Below are 14,625 nucleotides of genomic sequence, written 5' to 3'. Positions count from 1 at the left end.
TTAGGGCTGCGCAAGGATGGATGCGTGCCGGTGCTTTGGGCTCAGAGGCGTCCTCCGCTCTTGGGTGGGATCATTGACACCTCGAAACCCAAATCCTGCCCCAAAACTGCCCCAGGGTATCTGTGCTGGCTGGTATTTCTGGTTGGTATCGGCTCCGTCGCAGCATCTATAGGCATCGCAGTGGCTATAAGTGATGGCGGCCTCCCAAGGAAGCTGATTGCTAATTATTGCCGCCAAATGTCACCCGTGGCCAGCCAGGAGGGGACACAAGGGTCCGAGTACCGGCAGGGAGGAAGCCGCATCCTCATCACACATCCGGCAGAGGATGGCACGGGGTTGGGATGCGAGAAAAAGAGAGGAAAAGATCCAATTAGGGCGAAAACTCATTTGTCCGCCTCGCGGCAGCGCAGCAGGTGTCAGAGGTGGCTGCGGGGACTTTCCGACCACCTGATGGATGTTGGGGGGGGGGGAAACGGCTGCTCTTCTCCCTCGAAATAGCCGCCGGTGGGAAATGAGTCACTGGTTTCAATCTGGTTTCTCGCCAGCCCGTCCCCGCCGCCATCCGTCAGGCGGAACGCAGCCGAGCAGATTTTTTTCCCCGGGGAAGAATTTTTTTCACGGGAAAGAGGAGACAGAGGGTGCCGCGGCCCCAGAGCGAGACGCGAGTAGATGGTTCGAACATCATCCTTCCCGTCTTTCAAGCGCTGGCCCCAGGGGTTGAACATAAATATAACAACTGAGGGGTAACGGCATCATCACTCCCGGATACTTTGGGGGGCAGAGAGCCTCAGCTGGCAATTTTCTGGCTGGACCCAAAGCGCTGTTTGGACCCCCGAGCCCAAGTACACGTATACAGACATGCCCACGCTTCCCGTGCCATGGGTCAAAAATCTTTCCCCTGCAAAGCTCTTTCTCTGCCCTCAAGTGGGTTTTTTTTGGGGGGGATTTGCCTAAAGTCAAGAGCTTTGCCCCCAAAAAATCAGCCTATGGTGCTGATAAAGTGGGTTTTCAACACCAGGATCAAGCTCATCTCCAGCCGGACCACCCGCTGGCGGCATGGAGTGGACGTTCAAGGGGATGATACAACATGTGTTGGAGCACATCTGGGGTCAGATCTACCATTTCCCCCTTCCATTTGTCCAAAAAACTGCTCCACGGCCTTTTTTAACAGCTCCTCCGACATCCCGTCCTCCAGCCTCCCACCATCCCCGTGGCCTCCCAGTCCCCGCGTTGCTCCTCGGAGCCAAGCATCCCACGCAACGCTCCAGACGTGGCTTCCCCGAGTGATGAATAGAGAGGGGCGACGGCTTCAGGCAAGTCTTCTGAAATTCAGATGTCCTCCCGGCTTTTAGCCACCGCCCTCTGGATGGAGTTAATTCACCAGTAAGAGGTAATTTGTGAAAGAATGGGTGATCTTCAGCAAAGTCCTATTGCTCCCCGCTCCAGCGCTAATAAGCGGCTGCAGAAGGGTTTGAGCGACAGCTAAATGAGCGCGATTGGGCTTTCAGTAAGGCTGCAGTTCCTAATGAGACGACACAAATACTTGGCGGGGGCCCCATCGAGCCCCCACGGCTCGCTGAGGCTGAGCGTTGAGCGGCAGAGCTCTTGTGTTGCCGGCAATATCTCCCGTTGGGTTTATTTCTTGACAAACCTACTGATGGTTCTGCTTGGAGAAGACCACAGATGATTGTCCGGCCGTTCTCTGCTTTGTGGGGTCATGCTGAGGTGGGGACACGGTGGCGGCTAACGTTCGTGTGTCCTGTGGGACAACAGAGCTGAGGGGGGCAGAGCCATTGGGATGTTTGGGGATGGTGTGTCCCAGAATGGGGTAACCAGGAGGATGGTGTAGGATGTTGGCAGAAAGAGCTTTTGGGGCAAAAATTGCCTTGAATGGCAAATTTGGAGGTGTCTGAAGAAAAGACATCACCCATCTTTGTTCTTTGTATAGGGTTGATGTGACAGGACCCTCAAAATCAGCACTTGAGGAAGGATGAGGTCTCCAGGTCCATCTGCAAGCAAAGTAGGTGCCGGTGGAGGGTTTCTGATCTGGTTTGGTCCCACAAATTAATTAAAAAGCCACCAGGATGGATGCTTTCCATCACCTTACTGTGGGTCAGAGATGCTCCCCAGCTACCACCGCTCTCCGAGAGCTGCCCCATCCCCTCCGTGACCAGCTCAGGGTGGAGATGGAGGTTGCTGAGAGAGGCGGTGGATGCCCCATCCCTGGAAACATTCCAGGCCAGGTTGGCCGGGGCTGTGAGCAACCTGATGTGGTTGGAGATGTCCCTGCTCCTTGCAGTGGGGTTGGACTGGGTGGGCTTTAAAGGTCTCTTCCAACTCTAACTCTTCTGTGATTATATGGAGATGGAGTTGGGTAGAGACAGCTGTGTCCTGTGACTCCTGGGGTCACTCCAGGCAGAGGGGGGTGAAATACTTCCCAACTTATTATTTTTAATAAAGATCCTCCTGGCCCATTTTTGATCCTTGCTACCTTTCATCTCCCTTGCGTCAGAAAGTCACGGGAAGGTGGGATGGGACCTCCAGAGGGCTCTGGTCCCAACCCTGCTCAAAGTAGGGCCAACCTTAAAGCCGGCCATGCTGCTCAGTGCCCATCCAGATGTGGTTCCAGCATCTCCAAGGATGAAACCTTGAGGTTGTGCCGAGAGGAGCAGCCACATCCCTTGACATGTGGGGGTAAAAATCTCCCTTTCCCAACACAAAATGGAGATGCTGTGTCTAAACTGGCCCTTCCCAGCAGCAGGGATGAAGGGCATCAAGCAGAAATTAGGATCTTCTCAGATGTTGACTCAAGCTGAATTGCTCTAGTCCCTTTTCCCTGTCTTTCCTTCTTTCCTGCTTGATGCAAAGTGCACGAAGGGATTGCTCTCCCCTCCCTTCTGTGATTTTTTCTCAACATTTCTCTGAAATTGCTTGACTTGTCCATTCTTGACCTCAGACTCCTTTCAGCCAGGACCTGCTGGAGCCACGTGGTGAACCCGTTGTTGCCCACATTATGGTGGAGACCAGGCAGAGGATTACCTGCTGCTTTGCCCATGAAGTGGCCATGGTGGTGTTGGGTTGACGGTTGGACTTGATGATCTTGGAGGTCTTTTCCAACCTTAAAGATTCTGGGATTCTACGAAGAGCTGGATCCGCGTGGCAGGATGGTTTCTGCCTTGTGTTGGAGCATCTGCCTCCTGCTCGGTTGGCAGGCCCTGTCCCCTGCCTGGCCCCGAGTTGCTTGCAGGGGAGCAGAAATGGCTCGAGCCTTCATCACGCTCATCCTCACGCTGCTGGGGCAGAGCTCAAAGCCTCCCATCATCACCAGCTGGAGCCAATAAGCTCCTGGAAGATCATCTCCTGGGTGGCCGTACCTGAGGAGGGGCTGGGAGAGGAGGTGATGCTTGGGGTGGGGGGATGTTTTTCCTGATGGACCCGGAGCTAATTAGGAAAATAACCAGGCAGCATCCAAAAATGAACCCGGGATGCATCACTCAGGCTTGGGCATGTCCTTGGCCCCTCCGGCTGCGACGCCAAAGGGATCCACGGGACCAGAGGAACACCACAGCTTCCCAGCTCCCGAGTTTTCCAGCTCCTGCGTCCTCCAGGCAGCTTTCGCCTCCTCTCCATGTTTCCCTTGCGCCCGATCCCATCTGCTTTATATCCTCTTTTCGAAAAGCATCGTTGCTTTTCGCTGCTAATTGCCTGTCACTTCGAATCCTCCTGCTCCGCCTCGCCAGGGATGCTCTTCCCCCTCCCGAGCCCAGAGCGCTCGGTCGGACCCAACTTTGACAGAGAAATGCCCCGAAACCCTAAAAAAAAATTAAAATCTGTATTTTCCAAACCAGTTTTTCGAGGGGTGAATCGTCCCCGGATCCATCCCCAGTACCGCTGGTGGGGGTTCTGCTACCGGTACCCACATGGACCTGGAAAAACCTGGAAAACCTGCAAAAATGGGTATTTCTCCTGCCTAATCTGCTGGCTTTGGGCACCTCGGCTGTCACTCATCCCCCTCCCGCCCCTCCGTTAATTAGCGAGCCCGTAAACGATGTCACTCTGATGTCATTTGCCTGCCTCCAGCTCAGCAGCATCACCATCGCCAGCTCAAACTGGGGCTGTGGAGTCAACCCCCCCGTCGGCCAGCTGAGGGGAGAAAAGGCTCCGGCGGTGCGATAGAAGCTGAGGAAGGAATATTTGGAGGGGCCGCGGGGCGACGGGCGGCCCCCAAACCTTGTGACATGGCCCCGGGAGAGGACAAAAGGAGCGCGAAACCTTTGCCCTCCGGCTCGGCTGCTGCTCGGCTTCGCGTGAGAGCCGGGGAAAAATGAGAATGAAAAAAAAAAGGTGGTTAAGGAAAGACTGAAGCAATATGTATGTATATAAAAATTGGATTTTTTAAATTTAAAAAATAAATATTTTATGTATGTGTATTAAAAAAATAATTGGTGTCCCTATCCCAGCACTCGTCTGGAAGCGTCACGAGGAATTTCTTCACCCCAGGCTGCCCACAGCGTTGCCCACCAACCCTATTTTCCCCTAAAATGCCCCAAATCCAGGCTCCCACCTTGCCCCCAGCACCAGGCGGGTCCCCTCCAACCACTCCCACCATGCCGTTTCACCACTTTTTGGCGTTTTCCTCAATTTCTACATTTTGGTTTTTTCACGCCCGGCCAAGCGCTGGCGCACCCGAGGTCCCGCCCGGGGGGGCGTCGAACGCGAGGGTTTAACGGCCGGAGCCGCACCGGAGGCGTTTCGCTCCGATCGCCAACCCTTCCCGGGGAGTCGTTACAAGAAATTACCCAGATAGGATCGCAGCGCCGCGGCAGATTTTATTATTTAATTGCCGACGTGGGGTGGGGAGAGATGCTTGGGATGGGGGGGGGAGGCCTGGCTCCGCGCCGGTGGGGACGAGTGTTACGGCTGCAGGTCGCCTAAACTGGGGGAAAAATGGGGTGATGCCGATTTGCGGGGGGATCTGTTAAAGGTCAAGACCGGTTTGGCCTTTCCAAACCAAAAGCTGCCATCCGGCCCCGACGCCGGAGCGGCCGAATCCTGCTCTCCGCTTCGCGAGGCACACAGCTGCGTCTGGCTCGCCGGGCGTTTCCATCCGCCGGGAAACGTGAAGTTGAAATTTTCTGCTTGCCCCCACCCCCCTCCGCCGCCCCCCGCCATCATCTGCCGAGCCCGAAATCAATTATTCCCGCCCGCCCGCCCGCCATCGGTGCGCGACGCGCTCGGGTGCCGCGGCCGTGCCGGTGCGGGTGGGTAAGGGGGTCAGGGACCCCCCCTTTCCCCTTCTCCTGGGGTCTGAGGGGGAAAAAGAGCCCCCCCAGGAAGGGCTGCCTGGGGGGTGCGGGGGTGATTTTGGGGGTCACTCCACTGCCGGTGCCTTTGGGTCCTTGTAGCCCCCCAAGCCTGGACTGGGGGCCACCGAACAGCGGCTTGCACCCCCCCGCCGCCCCGCGCTCCGTCCCAACCCCACCATCCCCGGGACGCCGGGAGAACCCCCCGCGCCTTCGTCCAACCGCGAGGCCAACATCCCGCACCTCTGTCGGGCGTTCGAGGAGGAGGAAGGAAGGGATGAAGGATACGGGAGAGGAGGGGGAAAGGACGCGCGTCCCTCGGTCCCCAGCTGCCGGCTGGCGCATCCCCTCCGCCGGCAGCCCCCCGGGGGTGGGCTCAGCCACGCACGTGTGCGGGGAGGGAGGTGTGGGGCCGCGCGTGTACGCCGTCTATATATACCACCGAGGCGCGGGCGCCGGAGGAGTCGCAGAGCGGAGGAGCCGGCAGCCGACAGCACACCCACAGGTAGGAAACCCTTTGATTTTCCACCCTCCGAGGGGTTTTTTTCCCTTCCGACGACCATCCGGCCGGCTTCGATTCCTGGATAGCCATTCCCCTGCCTGCTAAGGGTTAAACGAAATATCTTCCCGGAGGGAGAAATCTATCCCTTCCATCCCAAAAGAGAAAAACTTTCCGCTTCACCATCCAGCCCCAAAATCAACCGGAGGGATGCAACAGGAGTCGGCGCGGGCCGCCCGCCCGAAGCCCGCGGGGCGCTGTGGGTTCCTCCGGGACGGGTGGGATTTTTGTAGGGGATTTTTATTTATTTTTTTTTTTTTTTCTGAGAGCCGCCGCACCACCACTTTCCTCATTCAGTAATTCCTGCCCCTTTTTCTTCTCGTCAGGACTTCACCGGGGTGCTCCGGGAGACGCCCGGCTTGCGAGCCATCCCCTTTTTCCTCCAAAAAAGCACAAAAAGGAGGAAAATGGGGGGGTTTTGTTGCTTTGATTTTTTTTCAGTCCCCCCAAACAGCAGGAATGAATGGCTGAGAGGTGAGGATGTGGGGAGAAATGTTCTTCCCGAGCTTTTTTACCTCTGAACAGCCTTTTTCAGCCTCTCGAGCCCACATCTGTGTTTATAGTCGCGCCGCGGCGTCTAATTTTGGCCAATTATCCCCAATTACCTGATTGAGGGGGACCGACAAAAGGAAACGCTTATTTTTCTGGCGAGCGCAGGGCATCTGTGGCTAAATCCCCCCCCCCTTCCCCAAATCTCTGCAATTGTCCCTAAAGATCCCCCCCAAAGGTGCCGGCACAAAGCCGTGCGGCATCGCCGGGGTTGGGGGAGCCGGGGAACGTTGGAGCCGGAGCCGGTGGGGGACACTGTGGGACAATATTGCGTTTTTTCGACTGGAAAATGCTTTGACTCCTTCGATGCTGGCTCCCAGCAGGGCCAGATCCTGCCCGGTCCCGTCCCTCTTGCCCTCTGGATCAGGCCTTGGATTTGGCCAGCGGGGGAATTAACAGGGAAAAATATTAATTGGGGCCGGTTGAGCTCCGGGGGTGGGAAGCGAGGAGCTCCGAAATGTGCTGTGCACGTGGCGGGACGGATCCTGACCCGGCAAAGCGAGAGCATCGCTGCATTTAAACCCCTTGGGAAGGTGTTCGGGGAAGGACGGCGATCCCGCTGCCGGGATAATCCCCGCTGTTAGCGTCTCCCATGGGAAGAAGGGATGGGAGCATCCCTAGGGAGAGGCAGGGAGCGTCTCCCCAGCGCCGCCCGCGAGCTCCCGGCCGAAATCGCATCAAATCGAGCGCATAAAACCCCATTTCGGCAGGCACCTGCTTCCCCTTCCACCTCTTCTCCTCGGGTTATCCGTGTCCCGTCCTTCCCGGCTCAGCCCTTTTATTCGCCGGCGTCTCCCACATCATCCCACCCGGCGCAATAAAGAAAAGCCGTTTGTCCTGACGGATAACCAGACCCCACCGTTATCTCGACCGCAGGCTGGATTTCTAGAAAAAAAACCTCTTTTCCCCTGCTATCTCCTCAAATATTAATGAGGATAACTCAACCGGCTTGAAAACTCCGGAGGACGCGCCCCTGGGGCAGCCGCGGTGGCCAGAGGGGGTCCCGAAGCTGTTTTAGGGGATGGGGTGGCTGTATCCTGCCACCCCCCGCCGTGGGATGGCTGGGGTTTTGTTTTCGGGGAGGAAGAGGAAGGTTTGTGCCCAGGAGAAGCCCCGGTGTCCGAGGAGCCGTGGGGGTGGCTGTGGGGTGACGCCGGGGCTGCCGCATCCTTCGTTGGGGTCGATGGTTGGTGTCCCTGGGCGTGAGGGTAGCGGGGCTGGCCGGTGCGTCCCTTGGGAAATAGAGCCCGGGGTTGGTTTTCCCAGAAGAAAAAAATGAAAAAAAGAAAAGGGGGGGGGAATGGAAAAAAATGGGAAAAAATGGAGGAAAAATTGGGAAAAAATGGTGAAAAAAAGAAAAAAAATAGGAAAAAATGGGAAAAAGTGGTGAAGAAAGGGAAAAATGGAGAAAATGGGAAAAATGATGAAAAAATGGGAAAAAAGTAATCTCTCTTTTTCTCATGGGTCACCTATCACCGCCCCCCAACGCTGCCCCCCCCTCGCCCCAAACACCCAAGGGCAGAAGCGAGAAGAAGCCCCCCCCCCCCCCCCCGCGGGTGGCACCTGCCCTTTCACCGAGCCCGTTTCATTTTTCGGGGGGCACCGACGCGCGAAGGGGGACCTGTTTCCCTCTCCCCCAGCCCTGCCCCCGGCCGCCGGTGCTGGCAGGGCACGGCGTCCCGCCCGATAGCATCTTTCCATTATCCGGGAAGAAAAAGCCGAGCCGTAATCCCGGAGCCTCCTCCGCCGCCAGATGCCACCCAGGACGTTGGACTTGATGTCTCCTGGGGACGAGGCTGAGGGGTTGGGTCGCAGCCCCCTCCCCAACCCCATTTTGGGGGATTTTTTTTGGGGGGGAGCTCCCTGCCGAGGCTCTGCCTCACGCCGCCGGCGGGTTTTAACGAGACGCGATGAAGATTAAACCTTAATTCCTGCTCCTTATCAGCTTCCTCTCCAGCAAACGGCAACTGGGAGCCACCAGGCTCCGTGGGGACAAAAGGTGACCGGGACGCCGGTCGGTGACCTCAGCGGATGCTCTGCCTCCGTTGCAAGGAGCGGGGGTGTCCCCCTGCCTTGATGGGGTGGGAAAAAAGTGGGGACCCCCTGCCCAGATGCTCAACACCCCCCCCCCCAAACCAGCATGGAATGCTGCTGGAGCAACGCATGGGTTGCAAAGCCACCATCACCGAGGTCTTCCTCACCTCCGAGCGTCGCAGTACGGGGGTTTGTGGGTGCCGCTCCACGTCCCCGTCCTGCTCCTCTCCGTCCCCTCCATCTCGTCCCCTCGCTGCCGTGCAGCACCGGGACCCGCTCCCAAGGGGCGCGGGGATGCCAGATCCCTTTTTCCAATGGGATGAGGGCGGGGAGGGGCGAGGGGGGACACACCGGGCCAAATCTCTGGGAATTGGGAGGGAAGTGCATGGCCTTGGTCATGTCACTTGATCCCCCACCACCACCGATGTTGGCAAAGGACAGGACACAGGGGGAGGTTTTTTGGGAATTGACTTCGCTGCTCCACACCGGGTGGGCTCAGATCCCGGAAATCCCTGCCGGCAGCGATGGCTGAGCCCTCCCGAGATAGGGACGGGGGTGGCGGCACCCCAAAAACGGCCAAGAGGGGAAACCGAAGCGGGACATCCTCAGCCGACTCCCGCGATGCTCCGATAAGGAGCGTCCTGCTCGGGGGACAGCCGGGGACGTGCTGCCCCACCACGTCCACCTGCTAAAATAAGCCCTGGCTGGGACTTGTGCAATGGGATAGGCTGGAAAAAATTAAGCTGGGACACGCCGGATCGGTTTCGGGGATGGGGAGGCAGCCGGGCTCCTTTCCCAAAAGGGTAATTTTGGCAGCGGGACTGGGAACGCACGGGCTGGGGAGGTGAGGGCTGAGAACGGGCACACCTCAGTGCGGGTGTGCCGGTTTGACGGCTTTTGTCTCTCCCGCGCCCGCCGCAGCTGCTGCCGGTGCCGCCATGAGGGCCGTGCTCTGGGACCTGCTGCTGCTCTGCCTCTTCGCCCGGGCGCGGGGCGACTGCCGCGGAGATTGCCTGCACTGCGACCGCCACCTCTACCGGGACAGCTTCGACGTCCTCGTGAGTCCCTCTGCCTGCTGCCTTCTCCCCCTCCGTGGGGGGAGCACCCCGCTGTGGTCCCCCACGATGGGTGGGCACCCTCCTCCCGGTGCCGGGGTTGGGGTTTGGGGTCTGGGGGGGTGGATTTGGCTGCCGGTCGGTGCCAGACCTTGAGGGGAAGGTGCCACCTGCCCTCACTGTCCCTCCTCCTTGGGCACCCCAAGATGGTCCCGAGGGAGGACGCAGACCCCAAATCTGGGGACAAGGCTGCGATGGCCCAAGGAGGACCCCAAGACCCCGAGTATCCCCAGCTTTCCCGCCCCCACGGCTTGCGGCGTCGCCGTCCCCACCTACGCCAACGCCGGGCCCCCACCCCGTCCTCCAAGGAGCCACCAGACCCCACTCTGAGCCCCCCCAGCATGGGACCAGCTTTGCGGACGGACGGCGAGCCGTGATGCTTCGAGGGATTGGGCTCGGGCACCCCGCAGCCCCTCTCGCCCTCCCAATTCCCCTCCGACGCCGGATGGAAAGAACCGTTAGACAGCAGTTTTGGTGTTTTTCCAGCTCTTAATCCTGGCTTTTCCCCTCCGCTGAGCCGTGGTCGCGTCCCCGTTCCCCCTCCGCCCCCGGGGGATTATGCATCCCGCCCCCGCCCGCCGGTTTATTGGCGATGATAAACCGCGTTGGGTTGAGACGTCCACCCAAAAAAGGAGCCGGCAGCTCGGGAAGCCCCCATGGCTGGGTAACGTCCCCCCAAAACCAGGGGAGACCAGCGACTTCCAGTGCTCCGTGGAGATGCTGGAGCCACCCCAGTGCCACCCCCTTGCTGGCAAAGCCTTCTGCAACTGCTGCCGCCAAGTTTTGGGGCGTGATCGCCCTGTTTTTGCCCCGAAATGTTGTTTTGCAGCCTGAAGGCAGCAGCAGTTCTGCAGGGCCCACCCCCTTCCTGCCTGGTCCTCTTTCTGGAGCTGCGTTTTGCTCTGTCTCCCCCGGCCAGCAAGATGGAGAGGAGATGGGATGGTTGGTGGCTCATGGGTGCCGCGCAAGGTTGTACCTCAAAGTAAGAGTGGATGGAACCTGGAGCAGAGGAACCTGGAGTGTTTCAAGGCTCAGTTTCAGCTGGAAGAAGCATCGTGGTGGGACTGGATACAACCCTCCACCATTTCCAAAACAACGGCCAAGGAAGTCCCATCAGCGACGTGGCGGATCCGTCCTTCAGAGGGAGAAATACGAGATCCCCCCGAGGTTGCAGACACGCCTGCACCAGCATCGCAGCTGCCACGGCAGGACAGGGACCTGCTGGTGGAGCTGGTCTTCAAGAAATGGACGGATCGCCTACGTCCTGGTCCCCGGAGTCATCTGGGGATGGTGCAAACCCACGGTGGCACCGTTAATGCCAACCGAAGATTGGAAGAAGCCCTCCCAGGTTGTTTCAGCACCGGACACGGAGGAGCATTGGCTGGTGTCTGCTGAGGACTCCCAAAACACTGCGAGCAGAAGCCATTTCCATGTGAATTAAGACCACAGCACGATGGCCGGGGAGCCTGGGATGCTCATGGGGCTGTTTTGTGGATGAATGACAGGACCACTGATGGTCTTCAGCCTGACGCCTGGGGTAATTCCTCTTGAAGCCTATTAGCTGATGGCCGTCAGAGCTGCTACCTGCATGTGACCCACCACCTTTCATCTCCAACACAGGGCACTGTCAAGACCCTGCCAAAGCCCTGGAGATCCTAGGACAGGATCCGGGCTTGGCACAGGATACCCTCGGTGTCTCTGCAAAGGCCCTCGTATGTGTCTCGGCACGCAAGACCCTCTTCACCACCTCACTTTTGGGACAACCGTTTTTCTTTTTCCTTTCTGGCCGAAGAGCCTGGCTGCCCTCGGGGATGGAAAGTGCCGATCGCTGCAGAGCCACGTGCTTGGACCGCAGCCTGGAGACGTCACGTTGGGACTTGTAGCACCTCTTGCCTGGTGAAGTTCACGAACCCACGGTGAAGAGGGTCTTTGCAAGGGTTTTGTTCTTGCAGACCTGTAGCAACGAGACACGCCAACATGCTTCAACATGGGGTCCCTCGGTTGGTGTTAAGCATTTAGAAGAGCCCACCATGGAGATAACGGCGGGATGGAGACACTCCAAGGCGAGGGAAGACAACCCTTCGCTTCTGGGTCCTCCAGCCCTGGTTTCTTTGGGCATTTATTTAGTTTGGTTCTTCTACGATATTCCATTGGATGGTTTCACCTGCGAGCTGGTTTTGGAGGTACCAGCCCACCTGGGGCTACCACCTCACAATGGTGCCGGGTCTGTGTCCTGCCTCAGTGGGTGAGGTCTCTTGGAAAGGGATGAAACGTAAATGTGGTGAGATGCACCCATGGGTGCTGAGGAAGCCCAGTGGCAGCTCTTGATGAGGCTGCTCTTGATGGCCTTTGAAGGGGCGTGGCAATCGGGGCAGGTTCCTGGGTGCTGAGAGGAGGCAGATGTCACACCTGTCTTCAAGGAAGGCGTGAAGGAGGATCTGGGAAGCTGTGGGCTGGTCGGCCTCACCTCAGTCCTTGGGGAAGCAGTGGAGCACATCATCCTGCACATCATTTCCAGACGTAGGAAGGACAAGAAGGTCATCGGGAGCAGCCAGCACGGATTTATGAAGGGGAAATCGTGCTCAACCAACCTGATAGCGATCCACAGCGAGACAACCAGCTTGTCTTGACTTCCATCAGGCTTTGACATTGTCTCCCATGACATCCTCGCAGAGAAGCTGCCAACGCGTAGGGTAGATAAATGGGCAGCGGGGTGGACTGAAGCCTGGAGGACCTTGACATCTTCATTAAGGACCGGGATGATGTGGCAGACACACCCTCAGCAGTTAGCAGATGATGCAGAGCTGGGAGGCGTGGGTGGTGGACCGCAGGGTTATGCTGCCATCCAGAGGAACCTTGCCAGGCTGGTAGGAACCTCAAGAAGGAGAGGAGCAAAGTCCTGCCCCTGGCGAGGAACAACCCCAGGCACCATGGGCTCATGTCAGAGGTCCCTTCCCACCTCCGTTGACCCGTGACTGGGTGATTTTTTGGGCTCATGCCCAGCTGAAGGACCTGGCAGTGCGGAGCATGGGGTGATGGGATGGGAGCACTGGGAAGCGGAGGGTGTCCGGAGTGCAGCAGAGCCTGTCTAGGAAGGGTTGGGAGAGGGATGCTGAGCAGCTGCCGTGGCTCCCCAGCGTCTCCACCACCATCTCTGGGAGCCCAGGAACGGGTTTTGGGAGGGGACACCTCACCGGATGAGGCCGGGCAAGGGCTGATGAGCTGCCGGCACCTTTCCATGGGCGTTTTCCAACGCGTCGCACCGCTGGACGGGCTGGGAGTCGGGGGGATCCCCGAGCACCCAGCATTTGGGTGTCCAGTAACGGTCCCGGGGAGACCAAAACCCACCTGAGGCCCATCCCCGTGTCTCCCGCGCAGGTCTGCATCCTGGAGTGCGAAGGCGAAGCCGTGCCGCGGGCCACCTGGGAGCTGTGCGCCGCCGCCGCGGGCCGAGCCGCCCCGCGGCCCCGCGACCTCCAGGACGCCGGCGATCCCTGGCACGACACGGTGCCGGCCGCGCCGGCGAGCCCGCTGCAGGTAAGCGAGCTGCTGCGGCGTCGGGAAGCCGAAGACGAAGGCGTCGAACCGGCGCCGGGCGCCTTCCCGCAGCCACCCGAGGACATTTCCCGACGGCTCGGCGGTTTCCCGCGGGGGACGCGTGGCTCGTGGCCGGCGCCGACGGCCAGGGGGGTGCAGAAGCGATACGGGGGCTTCATCGGGGTCCGCAAGTCGGCGAGGAAGTGGAACAACCAGAAGAGGTTTAGCGAGTTCCTGAAGCAGTACCTGGGCATGTCGCCGCGCTCCAGTGAGTACGACATTGGCGGCGGCATCGGCGAGCACAACGAGATCTAACGGAGACCCGCGCCGCCCGGCCTGCTCCGCCATGGCCAAAAAAGTCAACCCTCCACCCCTCTTCGCCACATGTCCATAGGTGCAAATTCCAAAGGGAGGGGCAAAAAAAAAAAAAAAAAAAAAAAAAATTTGGAAACGGCTCGCAAACATCGAATTGGAGAGCGGGGAGGGACGCTGAGGGGGGAAGGGGCCTTTGCCGTCAGCCCTCGAGCAGGGTGGGCAAAAAGGTTTTTGTCCTCGGCACCAAATAGGCCTGAAGGACGGTTCGCCCCCCCCAAAAAGCAGAAAAAAAATTGTTAAAAAAAATTTTAAAATTTAAACACTTTTAAAAATAAAAAATTAAAAATTAAATTTTAAAATTTTAAAAAATTACAGTAAGTTTTAACATTTAAAAGTTAATTTAATTTTAAAAATAAATCCAAATAAAACAAAATAAATTAAAATAAAATAAAATAAAATGCAGTGGAACCTTTTCCTTCTCGAAATTAAATAATCCCTCCCAAACCGCTCCCGCTTCCCGTTGCCAAACTGAGCAGCGGGTTCATCCCGCGCTGCCGCTCCCCGGGGCCCAGCACCCCCCTCCGCCGCCGGCTCCACGCCTCGGAGCCCCCGGCCCCTCTCCCCTGCAGCTGCCGAGACCCCCCATCCCCAAACCTCCCCAAATTTCCACTTCGGGAGAATTTTAAAATTTTTCCCCTTTATTTTTTAATTTTTTTTCTCCTTTTTTTTTTTCCCCCCCCTGGGTGGCATCTCCCCAAATTAGGGGATGCACCCCTGCCCCGCAGCTCCCTCCGCTCTCGGCTCAGCTGCTTTTTCTCCCCCCTTTTTTTTTTTTCTTTTTTTTTTTCTCTTTCTTTTCTTTTTTTTTTTTGTTATTTTTTTCCTTCTTTATTTTTTTTTATTTTTATTTTTTTTATAGCGTTCCGGCACCGCATCCCAGCACCTTCCGCCAGGCACAGGCAAAATTAACCCCGCTCCTGTCCACCCCAGCAGCCTCCATCCTCTCTCTGACGGACCCCAAAGCGCTTCAGACTCGCACGCGTCCCGAAATCACTTTGCTCTTCACTCACTAAGCCCGATTTAAACCAGGACCCGAGGAATTTCGGCCTCCGCCGGCGCCGGGAGCGAGATGCCGCGGGGAGGGAGGGGAAAGGACGGCGGGGGAGTGGGCAGAAATAGGAAAATAAGGAAAAAAAAGAGGAATTTTGCAGAA

At 57.9% G+C, this 14,625-nt stretch overlaps 1 protein-coding gene across 1 annotated transcript; it reads left to right on the top strand.

The window, feature by feature from the left end:
- The first annotated feature begins 5,796 nt into the window (after window positions 1-5,796).
- On the top strand, window positions 5,797-13,590 carry PNOC (prepronociceptin). The gene is made up of 3 exons (XM_086745088.1): window positions 5,797-5,808; window positions 9,367-9,503; window positions 12,939-13,590. The coding sequence occupies exons 2-3, from the start codon at window positions 9,384-9,386 to the stop codon at window positions 13,410-13,412; spliced, it is 594 nt and encodes a 197-aa protein (XP_086601214.1). The 5' UTR covers window positions 5,797-5,808; window positions 9,367-9,383; the 3' UTR covers window positions 13,413-13,590.
- The last annotated feature ends 1,035 nt before the right edge of the window (window positions 13,591-14,625 follow it).

The sequence above is a fragment of the Chlamydotis macqueenii genome, chromosome 3, assembly GCF_036417535.1.
Source record: "Chlamydotis macqueenii isolate bChlMac1 chromosome 3, bChlMac1.mat, whole genome shotgun sequence".
NCBI classification, from domain to species: Eukaryota; Metazoa; Chordata; class Aves; order Otidiformes; family Otididae; genus Chlamydotis; species Chlamydotis macqueenii.
This window is presented reverse-complemented; position numbering and strand designations above follow the sequence as displayed.

Excerpts from the sequence above, each read along its gene's own strand:
- PNOC (XM_086745088.1), top strand. The coding sequence starts at position 9,384 with ATGAGGGCCGTGCTCTGGGACCTGCTGCTGCTCTGCCTCTTCGCCCGG. Across the intron at positions 9,504-12,938 it reads GGGACAGCTTCGACGTCCTC|GTCTGCATCCTGGAGTGCGA; the intron begins GTGAGTCCCTCT and ends TCTCCCGCGCAG.